At 38.0% G+C, this 22,313-nt stretch overlaps 1 protein-coding gene across 2 annotated transcripts in view; it reads right to left on the reverse strand.

Annotated features, from left to right (window-relative positions):
• Window positions 1-1,102: 1,102 nt before the first annotated feature.
• Window positions 1,103-22,313, reverse strand: part of elavl4 (ELAV like neuron-specific RNA binding protein 4) — a 91,067-nt gene continuing 69,856 nt past the window's right edge. For both annotated transcript variants that reach the window (XM_079827844.1, XM_079827845.1), the window contains exons 5-8: window positions 21,974-22,127; window positions 10,822-11,047; window positions 7,544-7,582; window positions 1,103-5,165 (exon numbers count right to left, since the gene is read on the reverse strand). In XM_079827844.1, the coding sequence (XP_079683970.1) occupies window positions 4,838-5,165; window positions 7,544-7,582; window positions 10,822-11,047; window positions 21,974-22,127 (747 nt within the window). In that variant the 3' untranslated portion in view covers window positions 1,103-4,837. The remainder of the gene's footprint in view (window positions 5,166-7,543; window positions 7,583-10,821; window positions 11,048-21,973; window positions 22,128-22,313) is intronic.

Consider the following 22,313-nt stretch of genomic DNA (forward strand, 5'->3'; position numbering starts at 1 on the left):
AGCTGTTGGTTTATCTGGTTATTTTTCGACTATTTTAAGTTGGAATTTGGAATGAAGTACCTGGGAAGTTTAATTGAAATGAAAGGAATTTGAATTTGTTTAATTTAGCACAGGTAATTGAATTTGGGGGAATTCAGTGTTCTTCGACTTTAGTTTATAGATTTATGAGATACAAATTTCGACATTTCAAACATCTGTTTGTTTATCTGTCTATAAAGCCTTTATAACATCTTTATCAGTCTGACGAGACTTTATGAAGCCATAATTCAAAGTTTTCTTGGTAAAAATTACATTTGCTTTGCAATCGGTTTCTTTGGTTTTCATATTATTTTAATGTTACGTTCGAATTGTTTGCTACCTCAATTAAAATGTAATTCCTCATTTTATTTTGTCCTTGTAGTAGAGTTATACTGTCGTGAGATTGTATTGTGTTTGGCACTACATTGTTTCTGTTTAGACGTACTTTTGAAAAATGTCTTGAGCACTAGCTGAAAGAACTATATACCACGAATCATCATTGTTTTATTAATACCAGGATACAAAAGAAAACAGCTTTTTCTAGAAGACTACTATTACTGGAGTCTTCCTCTCATGTGAGTGCACATCCTTTTAATCATATTGTTCTTATAATTGTGTAATACATATTTAATCATATCGTAGTACCATTGATGTATTCATGAAACTTTTAATTAACAAAAACCATGTGCATGTTTTTTAAAGCAGAGATGCTTGTAGTATTTGAAAGACAGCCAGTTCTCCAGAAAGAACACAGGGGGCGCTGTACTCTCATGCCTCACTACATCACATCTGTCTGTTTTGTATTACAGCCTGCGAGAGGATATGCTTTAATGTAATAACCTGCTGGAAGTTTCCGTGCCTCTTTCTGAATTTCAACTTTTGTGCTGGCATTCACGCTCATTGCGATAACTGATCAAACTCTTATCAAAAAGCTGCAGCTCAAGTGACATTTGGTGCCTTCGGGGTCTTGAGAAAATGAAACTTCCTGCATACATTTCAAATATCACGGTATTAGTTAAATCACCTCGTTACGCGAGGAGCAAACCTCTTTTTTTTGGAACATGACATGGCAGCACACAGCTTTCAACACCTTATTTTATTGTCCCAACATTCAAAAGTACAAATAATTCAAACACAACAGTTTTATGAAAAAGAAAAAAACATTTACAGCAAGTATTTTTTTCCATATTTTGTTTCCAGTTTCAGAAATGACCTAAACTAGCAAGGATAACATGAAGTCATTCATCGCAGTAATTTGATTCATAATAAGAATAAGGATAATGAGAATAATATTAATCATAGTAACAATAATCAATAATCGATAGATAAGTAATAACGTAAGTAGGAGAGACCAGCTTGGTCAGGTGAACTTTTTTTTTTTCTTTTTTTCATCTTTTTTTGTCTTTAAAGATTTATAGATTTTTCAGATAGTAAACAAACACATTTCAGGAGAAAATGAATTATGACAAGAGCCTTGTTCCTCACTTTGCCTTCCCTCCTACACTACTGGCTGATGGGTTCCTATTGGCAGGCTGCCACTATAAGGCGCTACAGGGGGAGAGACACTGCGATATGGGCACGCACTATAGAGGCACGGCCCCGCGTTTCCAACACCCCCGCAAACTCTCGCGCGTCCTAGACGCTCTCCCGTGCAGTCATCCACGCTCAGACACGCGGAGGGTGATGCCATTAACCAAAAGAGGAGGACGTAATGCAGGAAATTTGTTCGTACATCAGAACAACATTCTACTGGGGTCGTTGCATAATTCAAACTCCCAGCCGCAGCGGGGTTTGAGAAGGGCCGTGCCACCGCCCCCTTAGAGACGGAGCAGAGGAGGATGGATGGCATTAGAGGTGGAGGAATGTAAGACTGCTCATGAACGTGACTTAGTTTTTTCGTTCTCCAGCATTCACACCGTTCTTATCAAGAGCCGAGCTCTCCATTCAGGAAGTTTACCTCTCAAAATAGACTATATCTTAGAAAATATATAACAGGTGTCATCTATCAAATATTATCTGCTATAGCTATTTTTGTTCAACCAGTACAATCAGAGTCAATATTTTTTTTTTTTCTCTTTTTTTTTTTTTGGAGTATCAATGTGGTTCAAATGAAGGTTACAGTTCAGATGAGTTGATGAATCATACTAAAACAATGGACACATATCAATCAATCAATCAATCAATCAAATTAGGGCAGCAAAGCCTGACGTGAACGTTGTCGAGATCCATGAGAAACTACATTTCAGACCCACATTTTTGCATAAAGTTTAATCACAAAGCAACGGTAGTGTGTGGAGGGAGGGCGGGAAGTGGCTTTTAAAACTACACAAACTTATCACAGGTTATATTGAACCAGAACAACTGTTATAACATTCTATTAAGACTAAACTTTATTGAAAAAGATTTAAAGATTTATGTTTAACAAGACAAGAAAAAAGCAATAGCAAATTGAACTATCGGCTAGGTTATGCATAGCGAGTAACTGTTTCTATTAATAAGGGAAGAGCCTCACCAACCCTCTTGACATTTTTTTCGTTTTTGACTTTTAGATTTTTTTATATTGTAATTTTGATATATTGGTACAAAGCACAAATGTACTAAAATTTCTCAGTGCACAGGACTAATGGAAGAGCGTCTCCCCTAGTCGTTTGTTCCCTTTAGCTCAGAAAGACCCCCCCTCCCTGTACCAGAATCACGCAAAAACACAGACAACATAAGTAAATAAATAAATAATCGAGATAAATAAATAATTTAATCAATGAGACAATCAATCAATCAATCAATCAATCAATCAATCGATCAATAAATAAATACAGATTTTTCTCAAGAAGCTTTTTGTTCGATTTCTTTTGCTGCGGCAGTAAATGAAATTAATCGATCCAATTTTTCAGTACTTTTTTTGCGTTTTTTCTTTATCTTCACAAGCGACATGACAACATATTAAACAGGATTCCTCACAAGTTTTTCTAAGTAACTGAACCATCACTTCATAAAGTTTTCATATGAAAAAAGACAATCCCAAACGAAAAACAGTGACAACTCAGATAGATATAGATATTGGAACAGAAAATGTTGACTATATATTATCTATTTGTACACAACAAAGAAAGACACAGTCGTAATAGATCCTTTGAGGAAACGAATACTAGACTAACAGAACTAGCTAATTATCGCTGAATTTCGACAAACGCTGTACACTCAGCAAATAACCTAGAAGTAAGCAAGCCAAAGGAACGTCGTCGTCGTCAAGGCCCGAATTTGTTTATCTGGGCTTTCTCCAGACCATACGCCGGCCAACGGCGACGATTGCCAAAGAATAAACGTCGGAACGGAAGAAGAAAAACAGCAGCTTAATATAATGCCAACATCGAAATTTTCTTTTTTTTCTCTCTAAACAACACGAAGAACAACAAAGTTGGATATTTAAGATATGTGAACCATGTAATATAGCACCTACTGTTGATCGCTAAAGGAAGTACATCTCGAATGCGATATCACGAAATCATAGCGAATGAAACGTAACCATGTACATGTCGTCCGAATGGAGAAAGAAGTGTGTGTATGTGTGCTTGCGTGCGTGCGTGTGTGTGTGTGTGTGTGTGCGCATGTATCTTTATTACTTATATCCCAAAGACGGATGGTCTAAAGTAAACGAGTGGACGATGAGTGGCCTTGCTTTGGGCTCTTGACTCTGAAGATGTAGTCGGCCTGGGAAGACCCCTCTCCCTCTCCTATTGGGTATCGCTGTTGAATAATTACTGCTATGAAAAATTACCTGCCTGAATTTGCATCCCTTGATAAATTCTTCCATCTACAAAATTCTTCCATCGCCAATCCGGTTCTCCCCGAAAAACAAACAACCTTGGATCCTAAAAAGTACCACGGCAGAACGAACAAGACAAGGTGGCACCTGACCCCTCCCCCCGTCCCTAATTAGCCAGTCAAAATATTTTTCTCTTTTTTCAAATCCAGATTCTTGTAAAAATTCTTCAATAATTATTTTAATCATTATTTATAAAAATAGATCTTCTTTCTCTTTATTTTTTCATTTTTTCTAAACGCATTTTCAAGCAAAGAGATTTTCTCTTTGGCAACAGTGTGTGTGTAGTTTTTTTTTTGACGCAACGTGTCATCAGGAGCGCTAGCCCATCCCTTCCCTCGCCCCTTCCCCCTGAATCCCCCGTGAGGACAGACGTGTGTTTTGTTTGCAGTACAAAACCAAAACTATGCTAGAAACATCTTCTGCATTAGAGAAAAGGGATGGCCTCATCCCTGTCAATTCATTGGGGTTCTCTAACAATTTACACCAAAACAAATGAATGAATGATCACCGATTTTTTTTCTTCTTCTTTTTTTAAAAAGAGCCCCCTCCCGTTCTCTTACCAGGGAGGTGTTATTCTAACGACAGTGGATCCGGATTTAAAAAAGAAAGAAAAAATCCTGAATCGACACCAAGAGAGTTCGATCTAAAGAAGGACATTTTCTTCTTCAAAATAAGGGCGGTCTGGTTTTGCTACTGTTTACAGAGAAAAAAAAAAGAAAAAAGGAAAGACAACCACGAGAACTCAAAAAGATATACAACAGAATCCCTGTACCACTTCCAGGGTCTCCAAATAATGAATATTCTCAATTTGTCATTTTGTAATACTTAGGCAACATTGGCTTATAGGTCCAAAGTTATATTATAAGCCATATCCAGTTCTTTTTTTTGTGGGTTTGTTGGTTGGGTGTGTTCCTGTTTTGAGTAGCTGAGTGGGCAGAGGTGGGTTTTTAGTATTAGATGAGCTGTAAGGAGCTACACAAGTGATGGGAGGGGAGTTCAGGACTTGTGGGTCTTGTTGGTCTTGAAAGACACTTGCAAGACACGGTCACCCAACCGATACCCATTCAGACTGGCGATGGCCATGGCCGCTTCGTCGTAGTTTGTCATGGTGACGAAACCGAACCCCTTGCACTTGTTGGTGTTGAAGTCGCGGATCACCTTGACGTTGTTGACCGCGCCGAACGGTCCGAAGAGCTGCCACAGGACGCTCTCGTCCGAGTCCGGGGACAGGTTGTAGACGAAGATGCACCAGCCCGTTCCTGTGTGACCGGGGATATTCATCCCTACTAGACTGGTCATGCTATCGATGGTGATGGGGGAGAACCTGCAGGACGAGAGAGAGAGAGAGAGAGAGAGAGTGAGGAAGATGCGTGAGTCTAGCCAAACCTCTAATTCTTCAATGGTTACGCTAGCAAAAATTTTTTTCAATCTATCACTTTGGAGTCTCAAATATCTGCTCCTTTTTTTTTTTTTCAGGCGGAAGGCAACCGGAGAAACTGAAAAGGCTGCGCTCCGGCGCCGGCTGCGGGGGGCCACGCAGAAGTGTCATGTGCACGAGCTCTATTGGGGAACTAAATTACAGGAACTCTGCACATTAATACCTTCGAAATTCATCAGAGATTTCACATGCAACCGAGTAAATCTGCTCTCATTCTCCTTGTAATCTTTCCATTCTTCTCTTTTTTTCCTCCCTCATGATACAGAGATTTGAATGCTCAGTTGATTTCACTTAATTGCCTTTCCGCTTAAAGGAAAATTTCCACTTTAAATAAAAGGTAAATTGGATAAAAGGTTCATTTTGTGTGCCACCTCTCAAGGAATGACTATAGGCATTATTGGGTGTGCTTTAATTGAGATTTCCGCTTTGCTGCCGCCGCCGCCGCCGACGTCTTCGAATCCGAGAGGTTTGGGGAGGGGGATAGGAAGCTGCCAGCGAGCAGAAAATGGAAGCGGTGCTTTTCAGCCAGCTAGCACGGGGAACAGAGTGTATTCCACCCACACCCTCTGCCGCTCCGCAGTGTGTGACTGTGATCGATAGCACTGCACGGACTACAGGGCCGGCCAATTCCCTGCTTCTTGTTCTGCCAAGAATTACTCAGACGTTTCATCTGCGTTTTAGCCTGTTCGTCCTGGCAGAGTCAATACATCTGTCTCTCTCTTTCGCTTTTGTGTCCTGTCGCTTGCGTCTCATTATGTAAATGAAGGGTATAATGGTAAGTCGGCTCACTTTACGCCGTGTGACAAGCAACCATCTCATGACTTCAATTATGCTGGTATTTCTGTGTAAATAACGTCTCCAGTGCCATTATTCATCGAATATGGCTTCCTGGTAATTTGGATGCCAGTCATCTGTGGGCAAGCGGGTGAGGGTCGGACTAGCGTATTGCTGACACAAAGGTGTCTGGTGACTGCTAGGGCAGGGCCGAGAGCTGTCTGTTGTTCGAACTAAGGCGAACAGTTGGACGAGGAGTTGCATAGCAACAAGCGACTGACCTAGAGCCATCCCACCCTTCCAAGCTGCCCACCTTCACCTAGTGATGCTCACTTCTTCAGACTGGGCTTTGTTCATTAATTACCTTCTACAGCCAGCTCTGTGAGCACGACGCCTCCCCAACCCCCTGTCGGTTTCATCTCCCCTAAATTCTCCCTCTCTTGAGGCAGACGGATTTATTTGACAGCTGATCGCACCGAGTGTAAATAAAAAGGAATCTTTCGTCTCGTCATTTGTTTTGAAAGGCACCTCTTTTGCATATCCTGTTTTATTGTCGCACGATTTTGCCAAAAAAGCACTTTTTCTTTCTCATAACAATCGTTCGAATAATTCATTCTGATCAGCCAGCGCTGAAACACAACAGACTTTTCTAGAAAGAGAAGAAATCTAGTAAATACGGTGCCTTTCGTCTTTACAGAGAGCTGTCTGTAAAAGAAAAAAGAAACTTGCACAATGCACAACCTTTCATGCTACTCCCTCTATCTTAGCCTTAAGTCTTTGGTGTTCGAGGGACATCAAAGTGTTTCATTAGATACTAAAATATGCAACAAAATGTCATAAGCACTAAAACATGTTCAAAAGAAGCCTTTTTCACTACATCCACAGCAGCACAAAGCAAAAAGAACATGAGCAAACCCAACTGATCAGAGGCTCCTAAACCTGCAGTGAAACACTACATTTCCTGCAGGGATCCAGGCGAGCTGTCACCCCCTCCGTCTCGCTCTTGACCAGCTCAATCCAACAAATGAAACAAAGAAGAGGTAAGACGAAAATCGTAAGAGCCTTCTATCTCTCCATGCGTTTTAGCTGTTAGACTTAATGCATTGGGAATATACATCAATTTGTCAAATTGTTGGCAGTGTGTAATCCTGAGCTGGACGGAGGTACGGCTTCAGCCCCTGAATCCTGTGGGAGCCACGCCTCAAAACAGGAGCTACACACAATAAAACACAAAATACCAAAACGGAACTCATAAAAAATTCATAATCAAACACTACAAATTATAAAAGATACTTACACTTACTTTTAAGGGCTACTGACTGGTAGATTGAAATCAAACATAATCAAGGAGGTAAAGCAAAAGAACTGAAGGGAAAGGAAAAACCTTGAACTGAACTGAATGCATGTGATTTTCAAAAAAAGGGGAAAAAAACAGGATAGAAATCATACTGTCAACATGGACATCTGGCATTCGGTGAAGTTTTAATTACCTCTTAACGCCATAGGCCATATTAAGCAAATTGTCCAGCCTGTAAAGAGAAGGAGGGTTCTGGGGTTAATGCCAGGCAGATGGTTGACTCACTCAGTGGAACTAATGCTACATCCCTGCCTCACTGAAGGAAGACGCCCATCTAGCAATGGGCCATTACACTGTGCTGCCCCATCAGGCATCTCACAGAGTCAATCATACATCCAAAGAGCATCAGACTTGCAGCAGCACTAATGGTAACAGGAGGCCACTTTGAATGCCCACCCATTTAGGAGTGTTGTTTAGTTTAACTGCTGCAGTCCTGAAATATTAATCACTACATCATTTATTTGTATTGTATACTACATCATAACATATACAAATATTGTGCAGGTTGACTTGCACGCACTAATTAAGAACAATTTAGACTTTTTTTGGTTGCTTTTTTCAAACAAACAATGTGGACAGGGGAGCTAAATTATATGTAATGGCATTCATTTATGGGTGTATATTTTGAAATATGATAACTTGGTATTATATTTAACTTTGTTTTGTTGTTGGCAGCAAATAACCCGGAGCTGGACTGAGGTACAGTTTCAGCCCCTGAATCCTGTGGAAGCCACACCTCAAAAACAGGAGGTAAATTGGGCCATATATTAATGTTTTCATTTCATTCACTCAATCACTCTCTCTCTTTCTCACGCACACATTGGGTTTTTCCTCATGGGGACTAAAACAATGTGGGATGGGGGTTGAATTTTTCTAATTATATATTATATTCTAATTGTATATCACAATAATATATAATTGTAATATTGAAATGTATATGTTTTTAATTACTTTTGTCATTGAAAACAATCTATATTTTGATCCTAAATTGTATTTTTATAGTGACAATTAAAGAATGATTAAGAGAGAGATGAGCAAATTGAAAACAAAACTCAAAAAGAGAAATAAATGAATCATACAAACAGATATTAAGAGTGATATATTAAGAATGCAGATAATGCGCTAGTGTTATGGATGAAATTGGTCTGGGGCCATCTTTCAGCTATCTGAAAACTTTAATATAAAATGACATTTCAATGAAGTTGGAGGCAGGATGTAATGCCACATTAACTGGGTGTGCCCTTTCTTCCTTTTGCTGTCACTTTCTTCTGCGGTCTCTCTATTAGCCCCAGTGACCCACCGAGCCGGTGTATTACGTTTTCCTTCCCCGTCAGTCATTCTCATTTTGGACTCCCGTCTGTTTGGCTACTCTGCGACCTCCGTCCCTCACTCAGCTCGGCCCTGTCTCATTTCCTATTAAAGCTGCTGCAAGATGGCTGGCAAGGCTAATTACTGCTTTCTCACATTTCAAACTGAAGTTCTCCAGACAAACACACGCGTACACATGCTCACCCTCCCTCTCCGTGGTGGGTCAACAGTTGGTGGCTCTGCCTTCTGTGAACTTAGAGGAAAAACGCAGCCAAAATAAAGCGGGGACGTTCAGTGTGTCAAGTCATTAAGATGCCAATTAGCCAATTAGGGAGGCAGGTTGCTTTGTGGGTAAATGAGTTAATTGGAGAGAGGGCTCTGAGGTGCAAGAGCAGGCGATGTGTTAGATTTATGCAGGCGTGTCTCAACCCGGCTCGGTCCGGCCTACGGCTTTTCACACTTCCTCTCCAAACACACACGCAACACAATGAGGCCTTTATAAGGCCAACTAATACATGCAAATGGGACTCATCCTTTTCAGATCTCTTCAGTAATAAGTGCTTGTGATGTATAAAGAATTAATTACTGATTTCTGCCATCAGTATTGCTGTGCAGTGCTAATTGCTTGATGAGTCCTGCTTGTCTAAACAAAGGATCTCTTGCTTTAAAGCAAACATCACACTGACAGTTCATGCATCTAGAGGAGATAGACTGTAACTCATACAAAGTATTTTATATTTGTGATCAAATTGAATTATTCAATATTTTGAATGGTTTTCATGAGCCACACACTTCATGTTCCATATGCGAACATACATATAAAAGTACTTTCAGCTTCATTAGTCACATGATCCTTCAGAAATCATTCTAATGTGCTGATTTGGTGCTCAAACGTTTCTTATAATTATCAATGTTGCAAACAGTTACGGTAACACTTTTTTAAAATACTTACTGTAATATAATAACAGTAATTTATGCATAAATACATGCACCTAACCCTGAACCAATGTAGTTAATTGAAATACTTAAATGTATACAGTAACAAGGACACCTTAAAATAAAGTGTAACCTAGAATTCTTTTGTAACATTATAAATGTCTTTACGGTCACTTTTAATTCATTGAATGCATCTCTGGTGGGAAATTTTTTTTAACTTTTGAATGGTAGTGTATATAATATATTATTATTTGCTATTGATGATTAATTTTTCCAGTACAGGAGCCCGGGAACATGACATCATATCCTGTTGCTCATATTCAAACTGAGTTTGCATGCTTAAAGTCTAGTGTGATGCACCTATACACAGTGGTTCCAAAACACATGTTGTAGATTGCATTGAAAAAGCTAGTTTATTTAACCTATATTTGTGTCTGCTTTGATTCTATTTTTTATCCTATAAGCACAAATAGTGTTTTGTATATGCAAACACTTAGCTAAATGGCTAAAGCTAACACTATTGATACTACATTCAATGTCAGCTTGATTTTGAGTTGATATCCGCTGCTTTTAAGCAGTAAACTTTCACTGCGAGATGGATCTGTTTTTGGCAGACTTCGCCAGCTTGGAACTCATAAGACGTGACTCATAGTTAATGTGAATTAGCCTCAGAGGAAAGGAGATCTTAAGCAAAGACCTAGCAAGTCAACGGCAGGATCAAAGGTGTTGTTATTGTTGCCTCTGACTAACTATATGAGTGGTGAGAAGGTACGGCAGAGAACATTTACTTCACATCGCCTTTTAAAAAAGTTGAGAAGCACTGCCCAAAGCTGTAAAGGTGTTAGCTGCCAGAGTGAAGTTATTGCTGGCCTGCTGAACTGAAATGAAAGGAACAGATGTGAAATGAAAGAAGGGGAGGATGGTGTATGAGAAAAAGAAATCAGAGGGACATTGTGAATGACAGAACCCCACTGTCTCTTATCAGTCCTTCGCTTCTGTTTCTTTTCTGAATCTCATTTTGTTTCTGCAGATTTTTGGGAGCAGCTATTCCTCGGTGATGACGTGACACATACTTCCAACTTCAGCTCTACAGGTAACAGTTTCATAATCCACAGTTCCACCATTTTTGACAGAAAGATACAGATTGTTATTGCAGACTGTATTTACCTGAACCTCTGCGCTTGGTGGTGGAGGGGTCCCGGGTAGCGCCGGTTGGGGGATTGGTACAGCTGCGACAGTAACGCCTGACTGGTCTTCTGGCTGGGGTTGTTGGCAAACTTCACCGTGATGGGCTCGGCGGCACCTGAGGGCTTCTGTCCATTCAGACCCTTGATGGCTTCCTCCGCTTCTATCCTCTTATCAAAGCGAATAAAGCCCACACCCCGCGAGCCACCTGTGGGGCCAGCACACCAGAAACAACACACCATACGTTTACTGGCTTTATTCGGCCTGCAACAGCGACACAGACCTTCTTAACAGACATCGTAAATCTAGAAGTTGTTTTTTTTATAGTAAAAAAATGAATGTACATTTATAACACTATTGCCAGTTTCACAGACAAGGCTTAAGCCTAGTCCCGGACTAAACTGCATGTTCGAGCTGCCTTAACTGAAAGCCAATTGCACACCAGTAATGATTTTTCTAAGACATGTTTATAAAAGCTACTTAGGTGTCTACTTAAAAGGCCTAACCTGGCTTAATCTAAGCCCTGTCTGTGAAACCAGGCCTATACCTTGACCAATGTAAACAATCTCAAGATTTTTTTCCTCTTTTGGAAAGTCATAGAAACACTATCATTGATTTTTCTTTTGCTACTGGAACAAATAGGAACGTTTATCCAACTCTGACGACTTCCACATCTGAGAACGCCGTAAATGTGACATACACAAATGCACACACTTCCTGACTCGCACACCTTCGTTCAAAATGATTCATTTCTATATTTAGATATTGTCATTTGTCGACGGCGAATCATTTTCAGAGATATGCCGCCTGTGTGACGGATCCTATTGCTGGTGTCACATTATGCAAATAAGGCGAGATGGAACAGGGAGATTCTATTGGCCGGCCAGCATTCCGGTGCTGTCAGGCAGACGTGTAATTTGTTTTCTTTTCTTCATGAGAGGATGACGATATTGTGTGGAGATGCTGTCGCCCGCTGCTCTGGAAATTGAGCGCGTGTGTGCGACGGCCTCACGCTGTGTGGTTTGCGCCAGCTGACGGCCACACGCCGCCTCATGGTATGCGGCTTGTCCGCGACATTTCCATGGTTTCCAAGGCGATGGTTTTGACCGCTACCTGAAAGTAACATTTAAAAGAGCCTGGCTTACTGGGAGGTCTTTTGTTGGGTTGGTTTTTAATGAGACGATCCTTCTGCTCTGGGGAGGTGCGTGTGGAGACGACTTGCCAAGAGGGCAATTTGCATAATACAATGAACACCTATTTGTGTGTGTCTGCGCTCTGCTTTCTATATTGTCAGTTCGTTCTCCTCTCACTCTCTCAGCTGTCATCCGCTAGTATTGATGTTTTCTGTTGGGCTGCCTGATTGTCTATTCAAATCAGTGTCTTTTGATACGTTCCATTCTGCAAACAAATATTTGCACACAATCTTTTCAATGCAGTGAGCTTTCATTCAGACTGCGGCTGCATTACTCTCTTTCCCTCACAGCGTGAGTCACTCCTGACAGCTTTTCACTTTTCCCTCTCCCTTCCTAAAACCTGCTCTCTTTAATTAGACCGTCAGAAGTAAAGGCTCGTGGAAGGAAAAGCATGCATTATTCCAGAGAGTTTAGGATGCACGGTTAACTTCGTGCTCACCGTGAAGTGATGTTGAGGTCAAAGCAGAATCCTTCGAAAGTGGAGCAGAGAGAGGAAACTGGGAATGACACCTCCTCTCTCTGTTCCTCGCTCTGTCTAGAAGATATTTGACGTGCAACAGCTCAAGTATCTAAAAATACAAGAGATTACACATTCCGTTTCATAAAATTTTGATCCAAAACTAGACGACTTTTTGTTTCTGTCTGTCAGTTTAATTGTGCAGGAATGAAATGATGGATCTGACATAAACTATATGCCATCTCTGTGCTTTTGCTTGTTTAGGACGTACACAAACACCGGCTGATACTGAAAGCGGGGAGAGGAAGGCATCAAGACATCCTGTCTATACTATAATGCCTTAAATGCTTTTGAAGGCAACAGAGATGCATCCTCCACAACACGCGGTTCGACAGTTGGTGGAATAGATAGATAAAAATGACAATATCTTCCTAGAAATAAGTATTGTGGTCACTAAATACTTGCTTTAAAGCGCTCTTGAATTTGTTTTAGCTCATTAGATGTGATGTTATGGTGACTTAGAATCTGAAATCAGTTTGCCGAAATGCTCCCTGTCATTGCCATACACAGAACCAGAGGTAAAAGGTCAAGTCCTTCCAGACCTATTATATATACTGTGCATAGTATGCAAATTGTCTGAATGCTTGGTATAAATACCAAGCATTCAAAATTTGATTTATCAAAATATGCAGTATGCAACAGAGTACAGTGCATGGAGTACTGTATCCCACAATGCAATGCTTTCTTGACTTCTATTTCCATTGCATTGTGTTGAATGATCTTTTCTCTAAATAGGCATTATACAAAATTTTACTAAAAATCTAAAGTAACGATTTTCATTTCCATGCTAGACACCAATCACTTACAATGTAATGAGGTCATGCAACAACAAAGTAACATGTTGTAATGTTTTTCATTAAATAATGCCTACTACTTCAATTTTTTTATATTTATAAAGAATAGAATTTCTTATAGAAATTGTAATTAATTTAATTATAGGAATTCATTATATTTAATACATTTCATTTGTGGGCAAGGGTGGATGAATACTTCTTTTCCCAGAATACATTCCACGTTCTAAATTTATTTCGGTTGCAATTCACGCAATTCTGCTTATTTCATTTTTCAAATTTCTGTGGGATGTGGCATATACAATTTAAATTTCAACTCATTAATTGAAAGGGAGCCAGAATTCAGAATTTTGCACAACCTTGCGTAACATTATGAATGATGCATGGAAGCTTGTTTCCGCCACAGAATAAAAAAAGGTAAATGCTACTTTTTCTCTCACAGTTCTGAATTCAGACTTTTTTTCTTCGCAATTACGAGTTTACATCTTGCAATTTGTGATATAAATTCTGAATTGTGAGTTATAAAGTCAGAATTGCATGATGTAAAGTTGCGAGTTGAATTGTGAGATATAAACTTTAAATCACGCAATTCTGACTTTATAACACACAAGTCATAATTGCGAGTTTATATCTTGCAATTCTGACTTTCTCGCAATTGAGTTTATATCACACAATTCTGACTTTATAACACGCAATTGTGACTTTTTATCATGTAATTCTGACTTTATAACTCATAATTACAACTTTATATCTCACAATTATGACTTTATAACACACAATTGTGACTACATCATGTAATCATGACTTTATAACACGCAATTCTGACTATATCATGTAATTATGACTTTATAACACGCAATAGTGACTATATCATGTAATTATGACTTTATAACACGCAATTGTGACTATATCATGTAATTATGATTTTATAACACGCAATAGTGACTATATCATGTAATTATGACTTTATAACACGCAATAGTGACTATATCATGTAATTATGATTTTATAACACGCAATTGTGACTATATCATGTATTTATGACTTTATAACACGCAATTATGACTATATCATGTAATTTTGACTTTATTACTCGTAATTACAACTTATTATCTCACAATTATGATTTTATAACACGCAATTGTGACTATATCATGTAATTATGACTTTATAGCTCGCAATTGCAACGTTATATCACGCAATTCTGACTTTATAACACGCAATTGTGACTATATCATGTAATTGACTTTATAACTCGTAATTACAACTTTATATCTCACAATTCTGACTTTTATAACACGCAATTGTGACTATATCATGTAATTCTGACTTTATAACTCATAATTACAACTTTATATCTCACAATTATGACTTTATAACACAATTGTGACTACATCATGTAATTATGACTTTATAACACGCAATTCTGACTATATCATGTAATTATGACTTTATAACACGCAATAGTGACTATATCATGTAATTATGACTTTATAACACGCAATTCTGACTATATCATGTAATTATGACTTTATAACACGCAATAGTGACTATATCATGTAATTATGACTTTATAACACGCAATTGTGACTATATCATGTAATTATGATTTTATAACACGCAATAGTGACTATATCATGTAATTATGACTTTATAACACGCAAATATGACTATATCATGTAATTATGACTTTATAACACGCAATAGTGACTATATCATGTAATTATGATTTTATAACACGCAATTGTGACTATATCATGTATTTATGACTTTATAACACGCAATTATGACTATATCATGTAATTCTGACTTTATTACTCGTAATTACAACATATTATCTCACAATTATGATTTTATAACACGCAATTGTGACTATATCATGTAATTATGACTTTATAACTCGCAATTGCAACGTTATATCACGCAATTCTGACTTTATAACACGCAATTGTGACTATATCATGTAATTGACTTTATAACTCGTAATTACAACTTTATATCTCACAATTCTGACTTTTATAACACGCAATTGTGACTATATCATGTAATTCTGACTTTATAACTCGTAATTACAACTTATTATCTCACAATTATGATTTTATAACACGCAATTATGACTATATCATGTAATTCTGACTTTATTACTCGTAATTACAACATATTATCTCACAATTATGATTTTATAACACGCAATTGTGACTATATCATGTAATTATGACTTTATAACTCGCAATTGCAACGTTATATCACGCAATTCTGACTTTATAACACGCAATTGTGACTATATCATGTAATTGACTTTATAACTCGTAATTACAACTTTATATCTCACAATTCTGACTTTTATAACACGCAATTGTGACTATATCATGTAATTCTGACTTTATAACTCGTAATTACAACTTATTATCTCACAATTATGATTTTATAACACGCAATTGTGACTATATCATGTAATTATGACTTTATAACTCGCAATTGCAACGTTATATCACGCAATTATGACTTTATAACACGCAATTGTGACTTTATATCATGTAATTCTGACTTTATAACTTGCAATTGCAACATTATATCACGCAATTCTGACTTTATAACACGCAATTGTGACTATATCATGTAATTGACTTCATAACTCGTAATTGCAACGTTATTTCACGCAATTCTGACTTTATAACACGCAATTACAACTTTATATCTCACAATTCTGACTTTTATAACACGCAATTGTGACTTTATCATGTAATTCTGACTTTATAACTCGTAATTGCAACGTTATTTCACGCAATTCTGACTTTATAACACGCAATTACAACTTTATATCTCACAATTCAGACTTTATAACACGCAATTGTGACTATATCATGTAATTATGACTTTATAACACGCAACTGTGACTATATCATGTAATTATGACTTTATAACACGCAATTGTGACTATATCATGTAATTGACTTTATAACTCGTAATTACAACTTTATATCTCACAATTCTGACTTTATAACACGCAATTTTGACTATATCATGTAATTCTGACTTTATAACTTGCAATTGCAACGTTATATCACGCAATTCTGACTTTATAACACGCAATTACAACTTTATATCTCACAATTCTGACTTTATAACACGCAATTGTGACTTTATATCATGTAATTCTGACTTTATAACTCGTAATTACAACTTATTATCTCACAATTATGATTTTATAACACGCAATTGTGACTATATTATGTAATTGACTTTATAACTCGTAATTACAACTTTATATCTCACAATTCTGACTTTATAACACGCAATTACAACTTTATATCTCACAATTCTGACTTTATAACACGCAATTGTGACTTTATATCATGTAATTCTGACTTTATAACTCGTAATTACAACTTATTATCTCACAATTATGATTTTATAACACGCAATTGTGACTATATTATGTAATTGACTTTATAACTCGTAATTACAACTTTATATCTCACAATTCTGACTTTATAACACGCAATTTTGACTTTATATCATGTAATTCTGACTTTATAACTCGTAATTGTAACATTATATCACGCAATTCTGACTTTTTTAGTTCGTAATTCGGAGAAAAAAACATCGCAATTGTGAGATAAAAAGTCACAATTATCTTTTAAAATGTTTTATTCTGTGGCGGAAAAAAGCCTCCATAATGATGGGACTGATGGCTATTAAACAGCAAATGTTGTAAATACTGTCAACAGTGTCTATTGCCTTTTGTCCTCTGGAAGTCTGTTTTGTATCATACCTTAAAACACAGTGTAGGGCCGTAGGGCAGGTAATCTGTGGTATGATTCAATCCAGAGAGTTTCGGCACTGTGCTCTAACACAAATATAATGAAATCGTGATGGGATCTCGGTTTCCTCGGGTAGAAATAGTGCTGACCAATGTCATTCAGGCTGCAACTCAGCAAACAGCTGACGATCTATCAGATGCCTGCAGAATTGCTAAAATAGCGGGTCCAGAAAAAAAAAAAACCTTGCAATTTAACGGTTAAAAAATGCAAATGGGAGCCTTAATGTTGACTGTGCTTTACTTTTTTCTTTTCCCCTCGCTTCTCTGACATTACCATAATGAGCCTGCAGCCGTTTCTATAACAGGCTGCCTAAACAAAGCGAGCGGCCGGGCTAAAACCGGAGACACTGGCACCGCTAGCTCCTTTTTAGCGCTTATCATGAACCGAACAGAGTTACAGCTACAATGTGCCGGTTAACAGCACTATTCTCCCCAGTAATCAGTCCTACCTTACGTAACTTTCTACCTGTACTTATCTCGGCTCAGCACACATGAAGCCGGAGAATGCTGAGTTTAATAATAACCGTGACACACAGAGCGAGTGCACAAGAAACAGTGGCAGGAGACTGCTATAGCCGGCCTGACAAAGCGCTTTCCACTGCACGCCCACTGTTCTGGTCCTCGACACTTACTGCGTACAGCGTACAGGAGAGAGAGAGTTAGAGAGAGAGAGAGAGAGAGAGAGTCCTCTGGGGGAAAAGAGAAAGCTCAGAAAAGCTCTGCTGTTAATGAAAGCCTTCTCTCCTCTGTCTGAACATATAAGCACCTCTCCGTTGTCTCTCATTCTTCCACTTTTAAGTGGCTGTGCCAACTGTATGGAACATTTATTAAACTTGTGCGCTAAATATATTATGAGGAAAAAAGCGTACACCTCTTCGCCGTGGCTTCTGCCTAATCAGAGAAAGGAGAGCAGCATCCTCGTTTTTATGTAACTTTTAGTTGCTACCGCTACAGATGGTGTTTGAAAAGGCTCAGTAAGGGAGGTCTTTGAAGACTCGAGCAGCTCTTTGCTTGGTTCTGCCGGCTCACGGCTATAAATCCATCTGTTTGTCCTTGTATAATTGGAGGCCAAGGCAGCGGTGTCATGACATGCTTTGCAATGTCTGGTGGAGCATCTCGATTCATTGTATACATCACAGATCCTTTGTGTTCCGCAGGCCTCGATTTGGACACTCGTCGTGCAACGTTGGCTCAAATGCACATGGACGTCGTGTTCCTTACAGCATGCTCACACGGTATAGTTAATGGAATTCGAGTCATGGGAAAATATCAATGAGCGAGAAAAGAAAAGGAGACGAATTAGGAGAAAGCGTAGCATTTTAAAAGAGGGATTTCCACAAGTAGCTCAGTCGAGGCAGTCGTTTTTCACTTAAGAGGCGCAGCTGGTAGGAGCCGCCGTTTTGGATCAATTGTATTTGCTCTCATTGATGGGACATGTATTGACTGCTAGGCAAGGCTCCACGGAGCCTCTCTGAATATTTGACTATTGATCAAAAAGCCAAACCTATCTTACTTCACTTAGGTTACATGCTATGTGTAAGTACTCATGGCACGGTTTCAGTCAAATGCTCAGAAGCTTTTTCAAATGCCTGTAATTTAGTCACGTTTTCCCAATAAACTGAAAACAAACAGACACACCCTAGGGAACGAGTTATATAAACAAGACATGTGGGAAGAGGTCTTCCACAGCAATATGTTATCCTGTGAGGGTGAACAGAGAAAATGCTTCCCTAATTGTTACCAGGAAACTTATGACAAGGATGTATGATGTATTATTATTTCAGAAAGGCAAAGCCACTGTTAGTTTATCATGCCATATGTGTTTGTTTTTATTAATGACTTTCTGTGTTATTTCAGGATATTGTATTTTTCTTGAAACTGATAGAGGAAATATGACATAATTAGATTTTCCTTAAAAGGCATGTGGCAGATGTTGATTTTTGAAAATGTGTGTGTGCATGAAAATCAGGGCTGGTTTGGCACACCGGGCATTTTCCCGGTGGGCCGACACACTTTGGGGCCTGATACAAGGTTATTTATTTTATTTTTTTGCCACTGACTGGCCCATCATGCAGGGACAGCTTGGTTTGTCTTCTGAATTGGCAGGCCAAAGCGAGAGAGACCTCCCTTCCTCCATATTCATAGACTGTGACCATATTAGGCGCTGTTGTTTTTTATTTTTTTATGCTCTATGAAGTGATGAACGGCACTTTGACTCCGAATTTTGTTTTATACAATCGTGTGATATGGGAACATTACAGGTTCTGTGGTGAATCTAGCTGAAAACAGCATGTAAATACACGACGAGGTAAATTGGAAAACGGCAATACACACAACTTGTCTCTAGCACAACCACAATTTACCTTGCAGCTACTAACAGTGAAGAAATAGGGTGTTTTGGAAGAAATGTATTTATTAAAAATGTTGCTATTATTACTTACATTAAATATTGCGGACTATAAATTACTTTTATAGAGACTGTTTTCGTATTTTCTACATGTGTTTATAATATTATTTTTTTATTACAAATTCAATAGTTTATTAGTATTTATTTATTTATTTTAGAAACTATATACCCATGGTAATGAGGAGCATGGTTTTACCTGTGACTACCATGCTCTTACAGTTAAATGAAACTGGCCTACAGTTAAACTTTTTTTTAACTTTTTAATAGATGAAATTTGAAATATAATGAAATTTAACTCAATTTTATTTAAATGAGAACCTCATGAAAGATAGATATCAGTGTCTTGCATAAATAAGGTGTTAACTTTTGAAAAAATTATTGTTTTTAAAGGGGTAGAAAATCATTTGAGTGTGTTTTTTTTGTCCATACAATATTCAATGGTAGCCTATGGTTTGGTTGCCAACATTTTTCAAAATATATTCTTTTTGTGTTTCATGGAAGAAAGAAAGTCATACAGGTTTGGAATGACATGAGAGTGAGTAAATGATAACAGAATTTAAAAGCAGTAAATTTACTTTACTGCGTCCCAGCTCAAAATCAGTGCTTTACTGTTAAGTGCATTTCTGTGTGACAAAAGTGCTATATTAAGTTTGTTATCTGCATTTGCAGTAAATTCGATAATATCCATCATTTTTTATTTATCCATCATTTTATTTATTTACTCCAATATAAGGCCAATTAACATTCATGGGGAACTCATGGGCCGGATGGGCTGGGTTTGCCAGGGACGAATTTTAGCCCCAGTCCAGCCCTGATGAAAATCTTTTTTGACATTATGCTAAATTTTAGGTATGTTCTGGGTACTAGACATACTATAATCGGCCATTACTGTGTAGAGTAGTTTTAGACTGTGATTCAATTTCTCATAAGTCTCATAAGAGTCATTAATTCACCATACTGTAAATGCGCGGTTTGACAATTAACGTGTTTAGGGAACCATTTTTTATATTTCACCAGTATTAAATCACTATTCTGCAATTCTGTTTGGTGACCCAGTGTTGCTGTTGTTGTATGTACCACAAATGGCTTGCATTGATATTCCAATGATTGTACTTTTAGATTCTGTCAGCATATACGTATGTGGCCCATGGCGGTGAGTTAATCTGATTTGTCAACTAAACTATTTAAGTAACAATCCCTTTTTCGACTTCAACACTCGTTATTGACAAAGGCAGAATCCCTGTTTGGCTTTCAAGGCTAATATTTGCTCATGTCTCTTTATGGAAGCCTTCCGATCAGTAGCTTCAAAAAGAAAAGAAAAAAACCCTCCTTGTTTCTTAATCACTAGCGACTCAAGTTTAATTAATCATTAAGCTCCCTCCTGCGGACCCATTTCTCCCGGGGAGCCTTCTCAGGGCCAGAGGAAGGATCGGTGTCAAGGGAGGAAGGCCTCTGTGTGTGTATGTGTGCATGTGGCCATGCAGCGTTCCTCAGCAGTTCTTCCGAAAGGGTTCTGCACCACTAGAACGTGGAGTACATTTTCCTGTGGCTTATGCGATATTGTTTGCATGGAAAGTGCCGATATGAATTATGCAGTTGGAAAAATATTGAATTTGTAAGAAATTCAGCTCCATGACCATTTATATCCAAATTGATTTATTCATGATGCTGGAGGAAGGATAGGCCAAGGCTGCTTTAAAATAGACTCATCAGTCATTCCATGTCATTTAATGATTCTTAAGATTAGGATGCTTGGTCTTGATCAAATGCAAACAACCAACCAACCTGCACATACATCTACACACACAAGATGGTGACATTGTTGAGTGTAGCTTCAGTTAGTACATGTCAAGTGCATTTACATGCACTTTAAAGGTTCTATTTCAGCAAAAAAATCGTGTTTTTAAATCTTGAATGTCATGTTAAAGCTGCACTATGTAACTTTTTTTGTGTTCAAAATTTAGATTGAGCAAGTACATAATGAATCCATTTTCCAAGGCGTGTTTTTGTCTTATCCTGAATCACTAGGGTACACCTATAATAGTGTTATATTCTGACTATTTAAGACTATTTAATTCCACAAGACTCATGCAGTTTTGTTTATTAACCACTAGAGCGCCAAAAGTTACATACTTTAATGCTAAAATTGCACTAGTCTATTTTTTGTTAAATCAGACTAGAGAATGGCATTTAGGTTTCTTCTAGCATGACCTTTAATATAGCGCCAAAAAATGACTCAAAGTAATGCAGAATTCATTATATTTTAGCGGCTACAATAAACTAAATATAGTATAGTAGACCCTATAGTAGATTGTGAGATTGTTTCATGTGAAATGACATGTTTTCTTTGTTTGTATGCTTGTATGCATGCTCAGGGTGAGAGAAAAGCGGTCCCACTGATACCTGTGACCTGGTCGACGAGAATGCGGGAGGTTATTATCCGTCCGTACTGAGAGAAGAGCTGTTCCAGCTCCTTCTGGGTCATGGTCTTGGGCAGTCCACTCACGTACAGATTGGCGTCACGGATAGAAGCCGAGCTGGGCCGTGCATACGACACCTGTAAGACAAAAAAACACTTTGAGAATTCATTGCAATTATGAAACTACAGTGGTTTATGTGCTCATTCGAACTCCACTTCCATATGTGCTTGTTGAACATTTAATTTAACTTTTAGAGGATATTCGTTCAGGCAATTTACAGCCAGCATCTTGCATTGGCAATATGCAGCATTCAGATGCCAGAG

This window comes from Gobio gobio (assembly GCF_949357685.1).
Source record: "Gobio gobio genome assembly, chromosome: 10".
NCBI classification, from domain to species: Eukaryota; Metazoa; Chordata; class Actinopteri; order Cypriniformes; family Gobionidae; genus Gobio; species Gobio gobio.